The following is a 20,952-nucleotide window of genomic DNA, read 5'->3' on the forward strand; positions in this document are numbered from 1 at the left end:
TCACCATTGTGACTTTCTTTGTGCTTACGGAGGGTCGGGGTAAGGGATTTCCTACTTTGAAGACGGCCATTTCGCAGTGTATCTGTTCTGCCATCTCGGAAGCTTACCACTGCAAAGAGAAGACTCCGCCTTTCCGGGTCTCTGCTCATTCCACTTGTTCCGTCGGGGCCTCCTGGGCTCTCCGCAGCAGGGCTTTGCCTTGCAAGTCTGTAAGGTGGCTACCTGGTCGTCCATGCACACGTTTACAAAATTTTCCCGGGTGCATACCTTTGCATCCTCTGGTTTGGGTTGCAAGGTGTTGCAGGCGGCTGTGGTCCAGCCTTCCTACTGAGTTGCTTGAGTTTTCTCCCACCCGGGGACTGCTTTGGTACGTCCCACGGTCTCTGTGTCCCCCAATGGAGCCGAACGAGAAAAGTTGATTTTTATGTTTACTGTAAAATCTTTCTCGGAGGATACATTGGGGTACACAGCACCCACCCATTTTTCTGGTGTCCTTGGTTCGGTTAATTTTTGTCTGTGGATTCCTCGGATAGTTGCTGTTTTTTCTTTCCCTGTTTGTCCTCCTACTGCTTTGGGGCTAAACTGATAGCTCAGAGTCTGTAGGTGAGGTACATCCTGCTGGGAGGGGCTGACTCTTTAGTTGCCTAGTGTCAGCAGCAATATACCGGCGGTCTCTGTGTCCCCCAATGGATCCTCCGAGAGAGATTTTACAGTAAACCTAAAAATCTACTTTTTAAAATCAACTTGTGCCATAAAGTTAAACAGGTTGTAAATTGCTTCTATTTAAAAATCTTAACCCTCCCTGTACTTATCAGCTGCTGTATGCTCCAGAGGAAGTTCTTTTCTTTTTGAATTTATTTTCTGTCTGACCACAGTGCTCTCTGCTGACACCCTCTGTCCATGTCAGGAACAGTCCAGAGTAGGAGCAAATCCCCATAGCAAACCGCTCCTGCTCTGGACAATTCCTGACATGGACAGAGGTGCCAGCAGAGAGCACTGTGGTCAGACAGAAAAGAAGTTCAAAAAGAAAAGAACTTCCTGTGGAGCATACAGCAGGTAAGTACTGGCAGGATAAACCTTTTTAATATGTCATTTACAAATCTGTTTAACTTTCTGCCACCAGTTGATTTTTGAAAAATGTTTCCACCGGAGTACCCCTGTAATGCGTTTGATCTGTGCTATATACAAACACTGTCTCTCTCCCTCTGATTTTCTTCAGGGCGTCTATACTCTCCAGTTCATCAGACCAGCTTCTTGGTCGGAAGGACAGTCAGAAGGAAGGGGTTACTCTGCTGGATGCTAAGGAGTTGCTGAAATACTTCACTCCTGAAGGTGCAGCAATTGGGGAGCTCCAACCATTGCAGGTCCAAAGAGGGTAAAGATCACATTATATACATATATTATCTCTATCCACTATTGTCTATAGCAGCTCCAGTGCAGGGTGCACTTACTTATATGTGGAATGTAATGATTGAGATTCATGAAAACAAGCGCAAAGGAAAAGTTTACATTGGTTGCTATTAGCTTTCTTTCCTTTTTTTCCCTTTTGATTCATTTCCAAGCCCCAGCAGACCAGGAATGCGGCGGGACCTCAAAGGAAGACCCATAGTGGCAGCTACTTTAGGCTTAAAGGGGTACTCTGTTGGAAAACTTAAAAAAAAAAAAAAAAAAATCAGCTGGTGCCAGAAAGTTAAACAATTTGTAAATTACTTCTATTAAAAAGTCTTAATCCTTCCAGTACTTATTAGCAGCTGTATGCTCCAGAGGAAATTATTTTTCCTTTGGGATTTCTTTTGTCACGACCACAGTGCTCTCTGCTGACACCTCTGTCCATTTTAGGAACTGTCCAGAGCAGTTGTTTGCTATGGGGATGTTTGCTATGGGAATTTTCTCCTGCTGTAGACAGTTCCTGACATGGTCAGCAGAAATCAATTTGGTCGTGACAGTAAAGAAATCCAGAAAGAAAACCATTTCCTCTGTAGTATACAGCAGCTGATAAGTACTGGAAAAATTAAGATATTTTTTTTTTAATAGAAGTAATTTACAAATCTTTTTTTTATTGTTAAAATATAATCTGATACAGTGCATTACTCCTCACAGGGCCCATGTGAGAAGAACACATAATGTATATACAAATGCAGACAATCTTAAAATGTGAACAATTTTAAAATAAATAATTTTAAAATACCACTGGCATATAGGGTTGCTCTATATGGGCAAGATATGACTCAATTCTGTATGTATCCTCGCGGTGTGAAGATAATGCAAAGATACTTATAATGAATAAGTGTCCTTTTTAAATGACAGTTTGTATCAATTTAAAAACTGTTACCGCTCCTGTAGTGGAATAGATGAATTGGCTCAGACGGCTCACGCTGAAGGCAGTTGAAGTTGTTCCTGTGCCTGGATGGGTGGGCTGCAGACGGCGGTCTCAGATGGTGCTGTGGCTGTAGCTTGCAGAGTCCAGATGTTATGCGGTGGTGGTCGTCACAGGCTGTTGGCGCTGGCAGGCGCCGATGGTACTTGAATGCCGGGAGACCGCTGGCATGCACTTGTAATGTCAATTTCCTCACCGCTGGACTTAGAATAAGCCAGAGATCGCACGCTGAGTGAATGGAACTCGCCTCGTGCAAGTGGCGTGTGACGTCAGCTGAGCCGGAGCTAGAGATGTAGTATCAGGACCGGACACAAGCCTGGATCGGCTGATGAGCAAAGAGTCCGCAGTAAGTAGTCAGCTTACTCCGTAGGTACAGTTCATATAGAGCATAAATGCCAGTGGACAGGACTAGACGCGTTTCAGGGTTCTCAAATGTGACCCTTTCCTCAGTAGTCATGATATTTATATTATATATTTATATATATTATATATATATATATATATATATATATATATATATATATATATATAATATATTTTCTAGTTTTTGCAACTGTGGTATAGTTGCATGCCCTGTTGACCTCGATAGCGTTATTTATTAATTGTGAGCTGCACTTACACTTTTTCTTTTCTCTTAATTTACAAAATTATTTTACTTTCTGGCATCAGTTGATTTAAAAAAAATAAAAAATAAAAAATTTCCTTAAACTTTTCAGGGTTGAGTGTTAATTCTTTTAAAAACAAATACATTACAAATAACTAAAACATATTAGGGGAGATTTATCAAAACCCTTCCAGAGAAAAAGTTGCCCAGTTGCCCATAGCAACCAATCAGATTACTTCTTTCATTTGTTACAAAGCCTCTGCAAAATGAAAGCAGCGATCTGATTGGTTGCTATGGGCAACTGCTATCTTTTCCTATGCACCGGTTTTAATGAATCTCCCCCATTAATTATTATTTATTTATTTTATGTGTGACCGTGCTCAATTCATGGAGTTTTCTCATCTCTTTTTAAGATCCTGTGGATAGGGGGTAACCAGCAGATCAGTGGGCAAAATTAATAAAACAAACTATACCTGCATGGCTGCCGGCCTGATCATTCCCTGTTCTGTCACTAAACATTATTACGTTAAATGTACCGAAATGTTAGGTGAACAATACACAATTAGGGTACGTGCACGCGGGCGGATTTTGCTACTATTGACTTCAATGGGTAAGAAGAAAAATCTGCAAATCGGCCTCTATTGCGGATTTTCCGCTGACCCATTGAAGTCAATGGTAGCAAAATCCGCTGCAGATTTTCCGCAGCAGATACGCAGATAATCCGCCCGTGTGAACGTGTACCCTTAATGAAGAGTCTGGCCACACGGGCACGGTCTTCATTGTTTGTTCTGGAAACAATTATGTCCTAGTTCTTGGGGAAGGTGTCCCAGCGGTCGATTTGTACATTATCGGGGCTGCCATCTTTCCTGAGCTATTTTTAACAGCATTTAATGATATGCTTTACTGCAAGCACCATGGACATAGACAGTGAATTGGTGAAGTTACTGGGTGTACAAGTGGAATTTTTCTTTAAAGTCGTGGTCTATATTCTGTGACTCTTCAGATGTTTAAACTTCAACTATTTTTTGCAACAGCTGGAGGACCACAGGGTGAAGAGTGGAGACAACTTCTGTAAAGGGAGACTCTACTGCAAGATCTAACCCTTTAGTCCAGCATCATTGGGGTCCAAAATAAAAATTCCCCGAGATGACAGGAAGGCGAAACCCACCCAGTATAAAATAGGATCTCCATTAACCCCTTCCTGTCTTCCACACTTCTCAATGCTGCCGCCTCCGTTTCACTTGGTCACTTCCTGTGTTGATGGCACATGCCGTCATTCAGCTTAAAGGGGTACTCCTGTGGAATTTTTTTTTATTTTTATTTATAATTTTTTTATTTTTTTTAAATCAACTGGTGCCAGAAAGTTAAACAGATTTGTGAATTACTTCTATTAAAAAAATCTTAATCCTTCCAGTAATTTTTAGGGGCTGTATACTATAGAGTAAATGCTTTTTTTTTTTTTGGGGATTTCTCTTGTCTCGACCACTGCACTCTGCAGACCTCTGCTGTACATTTTTTGGAACTGTCCAGAGCAGGAGAAAATCCCCATAGCAAACATAGGCTGCTCTGGACAGTTCCTAAAATGGACAGAGATGTCAGCAGAGAGCACTGTGTTCGTGACAGAAGAGAAATCCAAAAAGAAAAGCATTTCCTCTGTAGTATACAGCCCCTAAAAAGTAGTGGAAGGTTTAAGATTTTTTTTAAATATAAGTAATTTACTAATCTGTTTAACTTTCTGGCACCAGTTGATAAAAAAAAAAAAGAAAAGAAAAAAAAAATTCCATGGGAGTAACCCTTTAAACGCCTGCAGACAAACCTTATACTATGACAGAAAACTGAAACCATCAGTTCCCTATCAGTAAAGGATCTAAACATAGCTCTGATATCAAGCGATGTGTTCCCGGCTGCAGAGGTGCTTACTGCCGTCATAGTCATGACTATTATCGCTATTATGTGTAGATTAGGTTTTGCCTACTTACCCAACTGACTTGCAAAACTACAACCCCCAGGCTTCCGGGGAGTTGTAGTTTTGCCACAGCTGGAGGCACCCTGGCTTACATGAAGGTTGTAGTAGTAAAGGGGTATTCCAGGATTTTTATATCAACTTGCTCCAGAAAGTTAAACAGATTTGTAAACTACTTCTATTAAAAAAAAATCTTAATCCTTTCAATAATTATCAGCTGCTGAAGTTGAGTTGTTTTCTGTCTGACAACAGTGCTCTCTGCTGACATCTCTGTCTGTCTCGGGAACTGCACAGAGTAGAAGAGGTTTGCTATGGGGATTTGCTTCTAAACTGGGCGGTTCCCGAGAAACGTGTCATCAGAGAGCACTTAGACAGAAAAGAACAACTCAACTTCAGCAGCTCAAAAGAACAACTCAACTTCATAAGTACTGAAAGGATTAAGATTTTTTTATAGAAGTAATTAACAAATCTGTTTAACTTTCTGGAGCCAGTTGATATATAAAAAAAAAGTTTTTTTTTCCTGGATAACCCCTTTAACAAGAAACAGAACTCCCACTACACCCTTCTACGGACGAGGACCGGGAGAATTGACTCAGTGTGAGGTAGGGGACTCGAAGGCATTTATTCCAAACCATTTAACTTTTTCTATAAACCAGGAAGCGGTAAATTGCTTTACACACTTGTAAGTGACCAAACAGGATTGCAAGAACTGCAGTGCTTCACTGTGGACACTAGATGTCGCTGTAGAATCTGTGATCTTACATTAGGTAGTTTTATGGGGTTATTTATTTTTTTTATTCCAAGTTGACTATCAATGAGCGCTGGAAAGTTTACAACTATTCTGCTAAATTGTTTCGTATTTCACTTTCACTGAGGTATTAAAAAAGAGAAATGACGCACAGAATGGAAATAACTTGCTTAAAAGAAGTACTTTTCCCCCCACTAAAATTTGTTATCAAGAAATACAACCATTCACCAACTTCTGTCACTTTTATGTCCAGTTTCCATGCCGAATACTACACTACAGCTATGAATACTCTCTATATTGACAAGCGTCAATATCTACATCCACAGGGGGTTGACTAGGTAGTCAACCCCCTGTGGATGCAGATATTGACGCTTGTTTGTTTTTTGCTTTTGAGTATCATTATTTTTATTTATTATATTATTATTAATGCAAAAAATAATGAATAAATAAAACAATAATAATAATAATAATAATAATAATAAAATATTAATAATAATGTTATTTGTTATTATCTTTATCCTGGTCAGATATAGATAGAGATAGATAGATGGATAGATAGATAGAGATATATAGATATAGATAGATATAGATATATAGATAGATATAGATATATAGATAGAGAGAGATATATATATATATATATATATAATGTGTGTGTGTGTATGTATATGTATATATGCAAATAAGCTCATTACATCACCTTTTTCAGGCAATGTTCCCTGGTATCAGCTTAGCTCCAGTTACGGAATATAAAATGCTAATCGGGATTAATGCCAAGCCAGAATTCTCTCTCCAGTCTCCAGAAGGAAAGAGTACCCATCTGCAGACAGCTGTTTCGGGGTCCTTGCCCCTCGTCAGTACAGAGCAGGGTGATCTGGCTTGGCTGAGTTAAATACTCATCCAGTTTAGTTCGTCTAAGGCCCCTCATCTCAGCCAAGCCAGATCACCCTGCTCTGTACTGATGAGGGGCCAGGACCCCGAAACAGCTTTCTGCAGATGGGTACTCTTTCCTTCTGGAGAGAGAGTTCTGGCTTGGCATTAATCCCGATAAGCATTTTATATTCCGTAACTGGAGCTAAGCTGATACCAGGGAACATCACCTGAAAAGGTGATGTAATGAGCTGATTTGCATATTCCCCTACCCAGAATGCCTGCGGAGTGCTTAGTGGCCCTTGAAAGCTCCGTCACACCAGGAGTGGCGAACTCTCCCTGAGTTAAATACTCTTCCTGTTTGTTTATATAGATATATATAGATATATATAGATAGATAGATAGATATAAAAATAATATAATATAATATTTGTGTGTGTAGTTTTATATTATATTATATATTTTCATTTTAATTATTTTTTTTACAGCTTTTTCACAAAGTTGTTTGTTGTAACTGCTGTAGTCTTTATTGGTATCATTATGGAGTACATGCAACTTTTTTTTTAATCCTTTTTTTTTAATCCTTTTTTTTTAATCCTTTTTTTTATTATTCTATTTTAGAGGGACGGCATAAACTGTTCCAGCATAGTATTTGTGTGTGTTTTTTTTTTCTTTTTGTTTTAAGGTTGTTTTTTTTTCTTTTTTGTTTGCGGTAACACCAATTTGCTTTCTAATGTTTTGAACATATAGGATTTAGTAATGTTTTTTTGTTCGTTTTTTTTAAACAGGTCCTATAAGCCCCAATACTGTAAATCTATCAGGGTAGAGTCACACACAGCATATCGGCTGCAGATTTCTCATTCGTAAAATCTGCAGCATTTACAGTAGCAGCAAAGTGAATGAAATTGTAAAAAATAAAACTACGTAAATCTCATCCACATGCTGGGAAAAAATAAATCTGTGCCGAACTTGACCCCGTTCTTGTTTCAAATCTGCAGCATCCCAATTTTGGCATAAAAAATGCTGTGAATTTCAGTGTAGTACTTCAAATCTGCAGTCATTTTTTTTTTTTTTTTTTTTTTTTTTTTTTATGCATTCTACGAATTCTCAATAATCACATTTTACGTTTTTATACAAATCCGCAATAATTGTGCCCAGTTTCAGATCTTGAAGCGTATGCACAGCAAAGTGCACACATTTTTTATTTTTTTATTTTTTCAGTGCTTTATGCAAAAATGTGTGACCAATCCATGCCATATTCTGAACCATTTGAAGTGGGGATGCTGCAGATATTTACTCCCTTCCCCCAGACCATATGATCTCAGTGTTAGGATTAGAGATGAGCGAACTTACAGTAAATTCGATTCGTCACAAACTTCTCGGCTCGGCAGTTGATGACTTTTCCTGCATAAATTAGTTCAGCTTTCCGGTGCTCCAGTGGGCTGGTAAAGGTGGATACAGTCCTAGGAGACTCTTTCCTAGGACTGTATCCACCTTTTCCAGCCCACCGGAGCACCTGAAAGATGAACTAATTTTTGCAGGATAAGTCATCAACTGCCGAGCCGAGAAGTTCATGACGAATCGAATTTTACTGTAAGTTCGCTCATCTCTAGTTAGGATCACCAGTCCGTGGCTTCATTTCCACTCTGTTGAACTTGTTGACGTGAGAAAGATCGCAAGCTATGTAATGTGTACCTAAAAAGATGACCCCTGTGTGAACCGCCAGGACCCCGGGTGAGAAAAGCCACTGCAGATCTGACCCCCACAAAGCTTCGTTCACTGTAAATAAGGGATGAATAGAGGGAACCATTGTAGGATGGCAGCGGGTGATACATTGCATTCCCTCATGTCACACAGCAGGCGAATGGGCCGACACTATTGTGCTACAACGCTCTTCATTCAAGATTTATTTCTTTTACTAGTCTTCTATTAGACCAGTGTTTCCCAACCAGCGTGCCTCCAGCTGTTGCAAAACTACAACTCCCAGCATGCCCGGACAGCCGTTGGCTGTCCGGGCATGCTGGAAGTTGTAGTTTTGCAACTGGTTGCGGAAAAATTATCCTTTTATCATGTTGATTTTAGGTGTTCTGGGGGAAATTAGTTTTGCACTGTATTAAGCCCTTAAAGGGGTTCTCCACCATAGGTGATTTTAGTACATACCTGGCAGACAGTAATGGACATGCTTAGGAAGGATCTGCACTTGTCTTGGGGCTAAATGGCTATGTTGTGAGATTACCATAACACTGTGACTAGCTTTTTGTGAACTGGTATTTCCTGTTTTCAGTTTTCTTGTTTGCCTACAAATCCCATAATTCCATTTTCCTCCTTCCCACACATCAGCCACCCCCCCACCCATTGAAACATAAATGAGCTGCAGACCTTTGGTTTTCAATCAGGGTGCCTCCATTACTGGCAGATTGCTCTCTCCACCCATTGAAGCAGACAGGCTCCCTGTCATCGGCTGACTAGTGAGGTCTGGTCTCGGACGCATTGCAAGCTGGGAAAAATCTGAGACAAGTCATTTTGTATGCTGGTAAAAATAAATATTGGGGTGAAAATCACAGAAGAATTTGGAGAAAACCATCACACACAGGTACAGACACTATATTATGAACTACACTAACTTCACAGCCCCTGAAAAAAAAATCCTGGAATACCCCTTTAAAGGGGTACTCCGGTGGAAAACATTTCTTTTAAAATCAACTGGTGCCAGAAAGTTAAACAGATTAGTAAATTACTACTATTATAAAAATCTTTACCCTTCCAGTACTTTTTAGCAGCTTTATGCTACAGAGGAAATTCTTTTCTTTTTTTGAATTTCTTTTTTGCCTTTTCCACAATGTTCTCTGCTGACACCTCTGTCCGTATCAGGAACTGTCCAGAGCAGGAGAAAATCCCCATTGCAAACCTCTCTGGACAGTACCTGATACGGGCATCAGGTGCCAGCAGAGAGCACTGTGGACAAGACAAAAAAAAAGAAATTCAAAAAGAAAAGAATTTCCTCTGTAGCATACAGCTGCTTAAAAGTACTGGAAGGGTAAATATTTTTTTTTTAGAAGTAATTTACAAATCTGTTTAACTTTCTGGCACCAGTTGATTTAAAAAAAAAAATTAAAAAAAATTTTCCACCCCTATAAGGAAAATGGACAGAAAAGTACGTCCTGTTGCACCAAGTACCAGGGCATCGGTATGTACATTTACGTCTATTTGTTGAAGATTCCCATGTGATGTCCAGCTTCAGAAGCGAATGAGCGTGCAAGAATGATTGCTTGTATAGGTAAAACTGGTGATACAACTTTAAAGATAATCCTTGATCGTCCTGACATTGTCGGGTGTGAACATGGTCTTCCGATTGCTAGTAAATGATATTGCATTGCTTACAGTGATCACATCAGTACTGCTAGAATCTTAAAGGGGTACTCCGGTGGAAAACTTTATTTATTTATTTATTTATTTATTTATTTTTAAATAAACTGGTGACAGAAAGTTAAACAGATTTGTAAATTACTTCTATTCAAAAATCTTAATCCTTCCATTACTTATTAGTAGAGATGAGCGAACTTACAGTAAATTCGATTCGTCACGAACTTCTCGGCTCAGCAGTTGATGGATTTTCCTGCATAAATTGTTTCAGCTTTCGGGTGCTCCGGTGGGCTGGAAAAGGTGGACACAGTCCTAGGAGACTCTTTCCTAGGAATGTATCCACCTTTTCCAGCCCACCGGAGAACCTGAAGGATGAACTAATTTACACAGGATTAGTCATCAACTGCCGAGCCGAGAAGTTTGTGACGAATCTAATTTACTGTAAGTTCGCTCATCTCTACTTATTAGCTGCTGAATATTACAGAGGAAATTATTTTCTTTTTGGAAAACAGAGCTCTCTGCTGACATCTCTGTCCATTTTAAGAACTGTCCAGAGTAGGAGAAAATCCCCATAGCAAACATATGCTGCTCTGGACAGTTCCTAAAATGGACAGAGATGTCAGTAGAGAGCACTGTGCTCGTGATGTCAGCAGACAGCTCTGTGTTCCAAAAAGAAATGAATTTCCTCTATAGTATTCAGCAGCTAATAAGTACTGTAAGGATTAAGATTTAGTAATTTACAAATCTGTATAACTTTCTGGCACCAGTTGTTTGAAAAAAAATTAAATAAAAAAAAAAGGGGGGGGGGGGGGGGTCAACCACTAGGGATCAACCTGCCTCCTGGGACACATACCAGTCCTGCAGTGTCCAGTGGTCATCAACATGTCATGGACACCATGAGTGATCAGGCAGGTCCAGGGCTGCTGTGCTTGCTTCCGGCCCTCTGTGAGTCAGAGCAGAGTGAGGGAGGGGGAGGAGTCATCACAGTGAGGAGAAGAGAGTGACACGCCCCATGCCTCTGCATGGACAGAAACCTCACTGAGCAATGATGGCAAGTAAATAAAGGTAATTATGAGAGAAATATAGGTTGTAGACACATAAGAATTAGATGAACATGATCAGGATGAGGTACTGAGCAACATGTGTGTGTTTATTTTTTTTTTTTTTTTTGAGGGGGGCAATCTGAGAGCTACGCTTTAACTGTGGGGGTCCAATTGCTGGGATCCCACCGATCACAAGGGCAGAAGTCAATTATTTCCTTGCGCTAATGGAGCAGCAATGTGTGTGCTCAGCCCTCATTATATCCCTTGTCACCTGAGTGTAGAAACAGCTGTTGCCTAACTACAACTCCCAGCATGCCTGGACAGCCGAAGGCTTCACTATGATGTGTGTCACGCAACCGCAAATCTCATCTCGGCTATATTATTTGTTGTTCTCTGCAAACTGCTATACCCCGACTTTGTTCGGCTTTTATAAAAAAAAAAAGTCAAGTTGCAAGCAGGTATTAATCGCATAAGACTCTGTTCACAACTTCAACCAAAAATCCATCAAAGTTTTGATTTTGTACGTTTGTCGTGTCACGGTCGACAATCATTAGACGAGATATGGTAATGCCTTAGACTGAAAGGAGCCCATCTATAACACCCTTTTAACCTTTTTGTATTAGTGCAAGTGATAAAATTCGGTACGATGCAGAGATATCTTGTGCATCCTGCTCTCCTGACTTCTCTGTAATGTGTTGTTGTTTTTCGACTTGAGTGATGGAGCGGAGTGTTAGCGTAGCATGTGGTACGGTGTATAGCTTAGGGAACCTGTGCTGTATATTGAACTGTCATGCTTTTTGTAATTAACTGTATGACTTTTAATGACTGAATAATGAATAAAACTCTTTCAATATCTGTCCTCTGGACTTCTCTCAATCTTCCCTTTTTGTCTCCTCCAGTGATAACGCTTTCCAGTTAACTCCAGAACTGACCCCCCGGAAGCTGCGAGCACTGCCTTTTAGGAAAGCCTCGGAGTGTCATTACCATGGACTGGAGTAAGTTCTCTGCTTGTATATCTAGCTCAGTGTTTCCCAAGCAGGGTGCTAGTAGTGTGAACACAGCCTCACTCTCACTCCCCTGGAAAACACACACACACACACACACACACACATATATATTTTTAAATCAACTGGTGCCAGAAAGTTAAACAGATTTGTAAATTACTTCTATTTAAAAATCTTAACCCTTCCAGTACTTATCAGCTGCTATATGCTCCACAGGAAGTTATTTTCTTTTTGAATTTCTTTTCTGTCTGACTACAGTGCTCTCTGCTGACACCTCTGTCCATGTTAGGAACTGTCCGGAGCAGGATAGGTTTGCAATGGGAATTTGCTCCTACTCTGGACTGTTCCTAAAATGGACAGAGGTGTCGGAAGAGAGCACTGTGGTCAGACAGAAGGAAATTCGAAAAGTAAAGAACTTCCTCTGGAACATACAGCAGCTGATAAGTACTGGTAGGTTTAAAGTGGGATTCCAGGATTTTTTATTTTATTTGACTATGCTACAGGGGCTTTAAAGTTAGTGTAGTCCATAATATAGTGTCTGTACCTGTTTGTGACGGTTTTCTCACAATTCTTCTGTGTTTTTCACTCCAATATTTATTTTTAACAACATACAAAATGACTGTTGTCTCAGATTTTTCCCAGGTTGCAATGTGGCCGAGACCTGACATCACTAGTCAGCTGATGACAGGGAGCCTGTCTGCTTCATTGGGTGGAGCGATCGCTTGGTGGGAGAGAGATCAATCTGCAACTAATACAACAGCTGTAGGCACCCTGTTTGAAAAGCACTGGTCTTTTGAATGGATGCAGCTCATTTATGTTTTAATGGGTGGGGTGGCTGATGTGTGGGAGGGAGGAAAATGGGATTTGTAGGCAAAAGAAGAAAACTATAACAGGAAATACCAGTTTACAAAAAGCTAGCCACAGTGTTATGGTAATCTCACAACATTTAGCCCCAAGACAAGCGCAGATCCTTCCTAAGCATGTCCATTACTGTCTGCCAGGTACGTACTAAAATCACCTTATGGTGGAGAACCCCTTTAAGATTTTTAAATAGAAGTAATTTTACAAATCTGTCACTTTCTGGCACCAGTTTATTTAAAAAAAAAAAAGTTTTCCAGTGGAGTACCCCTTTAAGATTACAATATCCTTAAACTTGCACCATGCTTTTTTACATACAAAAATATTATGGTGTATCAGTATCTGGAAGGGGATAAGATGTCAGTACGCCGCGGTCCCGCTGCTTGGGAGCCCCGGGATCCCCGCTGCGGCACCGCGCTCTCATTACAGCACAGAGCGAGTCCGCTCTGCACGTAATGACGCCCAATACAGGGGCCGGAGCATCGTTACGTCACGGCTCCGCCCCTCGTGACGTCACGCCCCGCCCCTTTCAATACAAGTCTTTGGGAGGCGGCGTGGCAGTCGTCACGCCCCCTGCCATAGACTTGCATTAAGGGGACATGCCGTGATGTCACGAGGGGCGGAGCCATGACGTAACGGTGCTCCGGCCCCTGTATCGCCCGTCATTACGCACAGAGCAAACTCGCTCTGTGCAGTAATGATAGCGCAGTGCCGCAGCGGGGATACCGGGGCTCCCCAGCAGCGGGACCGCGGCGATCTGACATCTTATCCCCTATCCTTTGGATAGGGGATAAGATGTCTAGGGGCGGAGTACCCCTTTAAGGGTCTATTTACACGGCGGAATTTCCGCTTACGGAGTTCTGCCTCAAATTTAAGCCCATAGACTTCTATGGGATTCCACACTCCCATTCAACCTTCTGAAATTCCGCAAGCGGAATTTCAGAAGGTTGAATGGGAGTGTGGAATCCCATAGAAGTCTATGGGCTTTAATTTGAGGCGGAATTTCGCTAGCAAAATTTTGCTGTGTGAATAGACCCTAAGGTAGGACGGACCCTACTAACACATCATAACAGGACTGTTGTTGCCCTTGTGACCCAATATGGAAAGTGATTACTTTTCACTCTGTATAACGTTCTTTCTCTCCTCTTCAGATATTGTCTCGATAACAGGAAAGCTCTGGATCGGGATGTATCTTTTTCGGAACTCCAGTCTCGCCTTATCCGCTATGAGACCCAGACGACCTGCACACGAGAATGTTGTCCCATCCCCTTTGCCCTGAGCCCGCTCCCGTCCCCTGCGGTTCTCTCTGAACCGGGAAGTGTTCCAGATGGCGAATCCTTGCAAGGTGCCGACCTGCTGAGGCTCAAACGCCGTTCCAGGGACCTAGACGGGTTGATTGCCAGCAAAAGGTACTTCTCATTAACCATTATATTCGATCACAGGTGTAAGGATGTGCTGGTTACACACGCACACACACACACACCGTAGAGGGAGTCCTGAGTTTGGGGCACCCTTTTTATCATGTCCATACACCCCTATTAGTGCATATGTGCATAGATGGTCTTTATGCCACAACAATTTTAAAAATGGAGTAGAGAAAAACTCAGGTGAACAGAAAACCAGAGCAATTTTCTTCCAAAAACAGCGCCACCCCTGTCCTTAGGTTGTGTGTGGTATTGCAGCTCCATTCCAGTTGAAATACCACACACGACCTAAGGACAGGGGTGGCACTGTTATTGGAAGAAATTGGCTCTGGTTTTCTATTCCTGGATAAACCTTTAAAGAGATTTTTTTTGTTTTTGTTATATATATATATATATTTTTTTTAAAGGCAACCAATCATCATATTTTACCCTATATAACGCTTGGCAAAGTCTTATATAGGGTAAAAAATTCATCCTCACCATCCCCGGGGGACGCTCCTGCCCCCAGGGTTGGTGAGGATATGAACTTATAAACTAGTCACCGTCGTGACTGGAAGTAGTCCACTGGGAAGGGAACTCCTCTTACCCAGTCCCGTTCTTCTGCCGGCAGCGACTCCCCCTCTGCTTGATTGACAAGCCGAGTCATTGCTCTACTCACTGAACAGACGGAGCAGAGCGATGACGCAGCCAATCAAGCAGAGGGGGCGTCACTGCCGGCTGAAGAACGGGAGTAGGTGAGAGGAGCTCCCCGCCCAGGGGACTACCTACGGGCACGGCGGTGACTAGTTCATATCCTCCCCATCCCTGGGGGCAGGAGTGTCCCACAAGGATGGTGAGGATAAAGGTTTTACCCTATAGAACTCTTTGCCAAGCATTATGTAGGGTAAAATCTAATGATTGGTTCCCTTTTAATCCTTTGGACAGGTCATCAATATCTCAACAGTGGGGGTTTGTCTCAGAGTATCAGTTAATTGAAGGGGCTGCTATGCTGCTGCAGAACCACCGTGTCCCCATTTTGTTTACCAGGCACAGCTCCATACTTTTTGTAGTGGCCGGGCCTGGTACTGCAGCCTAGTCCACTCCAATGGAACAGCTCTGTGCCACTAGTAAAGTGTTTCCCAACCTGAGTACCTCCAGCTGTTGCAAAACTATAAATTCCTACAAAAACATTTTACTGTATTTATTATTATTCTTTGTTATTATGCTTATTACTTCTTTTATGTTTACTTATTACTTTAATTATTTTATTAAATTATAAGGTTATAATTATTATTATTTAATGGGGTATTCCAGGAAAAAACTTTTTTTTATATATCAACTGGCTCCAGAAAGTTAAACAGATTTGTAAATTCCTTCTATTAAAAAATCTTAATCCTTCCAATACTTATGAGCTTCTGAAGTTAAGGTTGTCCTTTTCTGTCTAAGAGTTCTCTGATGACACGTGTCTCGGGAAACGCCCAGTTTAGAAGAGGTTTGCTATGGGAATTTGCTTCTGAACTGGGCGTTTCCCGAGACACGTGTCATCAGAGAATTCTTAGACAGAAAAGAACAACCTTAACTTCAGAAGCTCATAAGTATTGGAAGGTTTAAATTTTTTAATAGAAGTAATTTACAAATCTGTTTAACTTTCTGGAGCCAGTTGATATATATAAAAAAAATGTTTTTTCCTGGATAACCCCTTTAATTCTAATTTACTTTGAGTATTTTTTTTATTTTTTATGTGGCACAATGTTTTCTATGTTTCTCTCATCTCCCAGGCTTGCTAAATCGGAGAGCTCAGACTCTCTGCTGTCACATAGTAGTGAAAACAGTGGCCCTAACGTTACTACCGTAAGCAGAACTCGGTCAGAGCGGGTAGCACCGATGCCGTCCTCGGTCAGACCAACATCCAGAGATAGGGGAACGTCTTTAGGCAGCAAACAGACCCAACCAAAGCAAAATGCGATCCCCGAGAATGATGGCAAGGAGTCCAGATCTCAGAAGCACAATCGGGTAAGATGCCTTTCTTTTAAGGGTAAGATGCCTTGGTTTTAAGATCAATGTCATAAAGTGTTATATCGGTGTATGTATTGGTCGGTCTACACCAGTATTTCCCAACCAATGTGCCTCCAGCTGTTGCTAAACTACAACTCCCAGCATGCCCGGACAGCCAAAGGCTGTCCGGGCATGCTGGGAGTTGTAGTTTTGCAACAGCTGGAGGCATGCTCGTTGGGAAAACACTGGTTTACTGGATTTTGTTAGGGTCGACCTCCTCCTGATCTCTATCACTAGAGATGAGCGAAGTTACAGTAAATTCGATTCGTCACGAACTTCTCGGCTCGGCAGTTGCTGACTTATCCTGCATAAATTAGTTCAGCTTTCAGGGCTGGAAAAGGTGGATACACCTGAAAGCTGAACTAATTTATGCAGGATATGGCATCAACTGCCGAGCCGAGAAGTTTGTGACGAATCAAATTTACTGTAAGTTCACTCATCTCTACTTATCACTTTTGCCTGATTGTGTCCTCTGTTAGTGTAAAGTAAATGGCGTTTCCTTAATATAGAACAGTAACAGGTCTGTCTGTAGAGGTGACTCCTTGCCTATAAATTCCTTAGTCTGCATACATTTGTGTATTCCTGGTATTACTCTTGGCTTGTGTATAGATGCTGCAAATATACTTACCCTATATTGATACTTTACGGCTCTGACTGTTCTATTGAGACAAAAATAGCCAGACTGACAGGTCTTCTTTTCAGTGAAGCTGCAATGGGTTTAGGAAGAGATTAAACTTTTAAGGGCTAAAAATAATTTCTATTTCTGCTATAAAATTGCTTCCTTTTTCTGAATTTGCCAAAACCTCTTTGGGAGGAGACTAAGAAGGAAAATGAGTTCAGTGTATGATGGGTGTGTGTGTTGTGTGTGTTGTGTGTGTTGTGTGTGTTGTGTGTGTTGTGTGTGTTGTGTGTGTTGTGTGTGTTGTGTGTGTTGTGTGTGTGTTGTGTGTGTTGTGTGTGTGTGTGTGTGTGTGTGTGTGTGTGTAAATTGTGCATTACCTGCCGTGGAGAGGGTGAGTAACAATATGACCTTACAGGGTATAACTCAGGGTCAGTACAGGATACGTATTATACTCCAGAACTGTACTTACTATTCTGCTGGTGGAGTCAGTGTGTATATACATTACATTACTTATCCTGTACTGATCCTGAGTTATATCCTGTATTATACTCCAGAGCTGTACTCACTATTCTGCTGGTGAGGTCACTGTGTACATACATTCCATTACTTATCCTGTACTGATCCTGAGTTATATCCTGTATTATACTCCAGAGCTGCACTCACTATTCTGCTGGTGGGGGTCACTGTGTACATACATTACATTACTTATCCTGTACTGATCCTGAGTTATATCCTGTGTTATATCCTGTATTATACCCCAGAGCTGCACTCACTATTCTGCTGGTGGGGGTCACTGTGTACATACATTACTTATCCTGTACTGATCCTGAGTTATATCCTGTATTATACTCCAGAGCTACACTCACTATTCTGCTGGTGGAGTCACTGTGTATATACATTACTTATCCTGTACTGATCCTGAGTTATATCCTGTATTATACTCCAGAGCTGTACTCACTATTCTGCTGGTGAGGTCACTGTGTACATACATTATATTACTTATCCTGTACTGATCCTGAGTTATATCCTGTATTATTCTCCAGAGCTGTACTCACTATTCTGCTGGTGGAGTCACTGTGTATATACATTACTTATCCTGTACTGATCCTGAGTTATATCCTGTATTATTCTCCAGAGCTGTACTCACTATTCTGCTGGTGAGGTCACTGTGTACATACATTACATTACTTATCCTGTACTGATCCTGAGTTATATCCTGTATTATACTCCAGAGCTGTACTCACTATTCTGCTGGTGAGGTCACTGTCTACATATATTACATTACTTATCCTGTACTGATCCTGAGTTATATCCTGTATTATACTCCAGAGCTGCACTCACTATTCTGCTGGTGAGATCACTGTGTACATACATTACATTACTTATCCTGTACTGATCCTGAGTTATATCCTGTATTATACTCCAGAGCTGTACTCACTATTCTGCTGGTGAGATCACTGTGTACATACATTACATTACTAATCCTGTACTGATCCTGAGTTATATCCTGTATTATACTCCAGAGCTGTACTCACTATTCTGCTGGTGAGGTCACTGTGTACATACATTATATTACTTATCCTGTACTGATCCTGAGTTATATCCTGTATTATTCTCCAGAGCTGTACTCACTATTCTGCTGGTGGAGTCACTGTGTATATACATTACTTATCCTGTACTGATCCTGAGTTATATCCTGTATTATACTCCAGAGCTGTACTCACTATTCTGCTGGTGAGGTCACTGTGTACATACATTATATTACTTATCCTGTACTGATCCTGAGTTATATCCTGTATTATACTCCAGAGCTGTACTCACTATTCTGCTGGTGAGGTCACTGTGTACATATATTACATTACTTATCCTGTACTGATCCTGAGTTATATCCTGTATTATACTCCAGAGCTGCACTCACTATTATGCTGGTGAGATCACTGTGTACATACATTACATTACTTATCCTGTACTGATCCTGAGTTATATCCTGTATTATAAAGGCCAATGAAAAATAAAAGAAGCAATCTGATTGGTTCCTATGGGCAACTGGTCAACTTTTCCTCTGTAGTTAAGAATGGAGGGAAAAGACTCACTTGCAATGGCGCTACCAGTTTTAAATGAACTAAAAAACCAGACCACAAATGTAGATTACACAGAATACTGAAAGGGTTTATTGAGAAGACAACAAACATGGATGACTCGTTTCGGAGGTCACCACCCCATTCCTCTGATCAACATACAGACACTTCAAACATACATGGGGTATATATAGTTAACAAAAATGGCGCCCAAATGAAGTGGTAGGGGCCTGATTGGAAGGTAAGCAATGCATACTAAAAAAATAAAGGTATGAGTACATATAGTCTAAGAAATACAGGATCATATGCAATGTCCACAAAAAAACAGCAATTAAGACTTAAAACATTACCATATAAAAGCTGGCCGGGTGCAGAGCAGCGATCTTCAATGTAGGCGGCTATAACTAGGACGCATCGCGCTAAGATGGACAAACCAAGTGATCTGCAGGCCCCTACCACTTCATTTGGGTGCCATTTTTGAGAAAATATATATATATATATATATATATATATCCCTATCTAATAGATATACACTATGTATGTTTGATGTCTCTGTATACTGATCAGAGGAATGGGGTGGTAACCCTGAAACGCGTCAGCCATGTTTGTTGTCTTCTAAATTTTTCCAGTGTTTTGTGTAATCTACATCTCCTGGTCTAGTTTGTTAGTTCATTTGAAACAGGTTGCGCCATTGCAGGGGGGTCTCTCTTTTTTTTTTTTTTTTTTCTTTTTTTTTTTCTTTTTTTTTTTTTTATTCCCCCCCCCCCCCTCCATTCTTCACTACATTCATCAGGACTGGTTCTCCATCTCCTGTGACCCCGGGCATAACAGCTGTTCTGTTATCTATGTGACCCACTGGTGTGGGTTATGCAAGTATTTTACTTGCTGCAGGTGAGAGGCCATTACCTACAGGCTCATTTTGCCTACTGCCTATCTTATTCCCTAATGGTTTAAGTGATAATACATGAGGCGCCTTCGTGTCAGTTTCCTTTTTTTTTCTCCTTATAACAGGTTAACTTTTCCTCTGCGCAGGTTTTGATAAATCTCCTTAATTGTGTTTCACATGCTGGGCAGCAGATCAGCATAGCTGGAGTGGGACTGCACAAGAAAACGAGGGTTAAAGGGATACTCCGCCCCTAGACATCTTATCCCCTATCCAAAGGATAGGGAATAAGGTGTCTGATCGTGGGGGTCCCGCTGCTGGGGACCCCAGCAATCTCGGTGCTACACTCAGCGTTTGTTTAGAGCCGGAGGGTCGTGAGGTTACGGCCGCACCCCACTCCTGGCGTCACGGCCACGCCCCCCTCAATGCAAGTCTATGGTAGGGGGCGTGACGGCCGTCACGCCCCCTCCCATAGACTTGCGTTGAGGGGGCATGGCCGTGACTCCGCGAACAGGACGTGGCGGCCGTCAACGTCACGAGCCTCCGCATCGACAGTCATCCGGCACAGAGCGACGTTCACTCCGTGCATCGGGTGTTTGGGGTGCCGCAGCCGAGATCGTGGGGGTCAACAGCAACGGGACCCTCGCGATCAGACATCTTATCCCCTATCCTTTGGATAGGGGATAAGATGTCTAGGGGCGGAGTACCTCTTTAAGTTTGTGTGGTAGTGAAGAATGAACACGCTGTAAGTCTTATGGGGCTGTCTGGTTCTCCTAAACTCGTTCTCATCATCCGTCGGGGTCCCAACACTCAGACCACAACCAATTAAAACTTTTGACTTGTCCCAAGGACATGTACATTTTTAAATTCTTAGCAAAATATGATAAAATAAATCTTGGAAAAAGGAAGGTGCGATGGAACTTGAGAACCATCGGTGGCGGTCTTCTCCTCCAGACAACACCAGGGGCAGGAGAATCGTCCCTTAGAGCCTGAATCACACGTCTGTATCTGAGGGGAAAGAATTGTCACATATCCTCAATGTGTCCGGCCACCATAACATGGAAATAATTTACTGAATTCC

General features: G+C 41.5%; 1 protein-coding gene across 2 annotated transcripts in view; it reads left to right on the forward strand.

The window, feature by feature from the left end:
- Nucleotides 1–20,952, forward strand: part of MTBP (MDM2 binding protein) — a 68,205-nt gene that overhangs the window by 37,683 nt on the left and 9,570 nt on the right. For both annotated transcript variants that reach the window (XM_056522686.1, XM_056522685.1), the window contains exons 16-19: nt 1,220–1,375; nt 11,868–11,963; nt 13,982–14,239; nt 16,012–16,246. In XM_056522686.1, the coding sequence (XP_056378661.1) occupies nt 1,220–1,375; nt 11,868–11,963; nt 13,982–14,239; nt 16,012–16,246 (745 nt within the window). The remainder of the gene's footprint in view (nt 1–1,219; nt 1,376–11,867; nt 11,964–13,981; nt 14,240–16,011; nt 16,247–20,952) is intronic.

This window comes from Hyla sarda, chromosome 5, assembly GCF_029499605.1.
Source record: "Hyla sarda isolate aHylSar1 chromosome 5, aHylSar1.hap1, whole genome shotgun sequence".
In the NCBI taxonomy this organism is placed as follows: Eukaryota; Metazoa; Chordata; class Amphibia; order Anura; family Hylidae; genus Hyla; species Hyla sarda.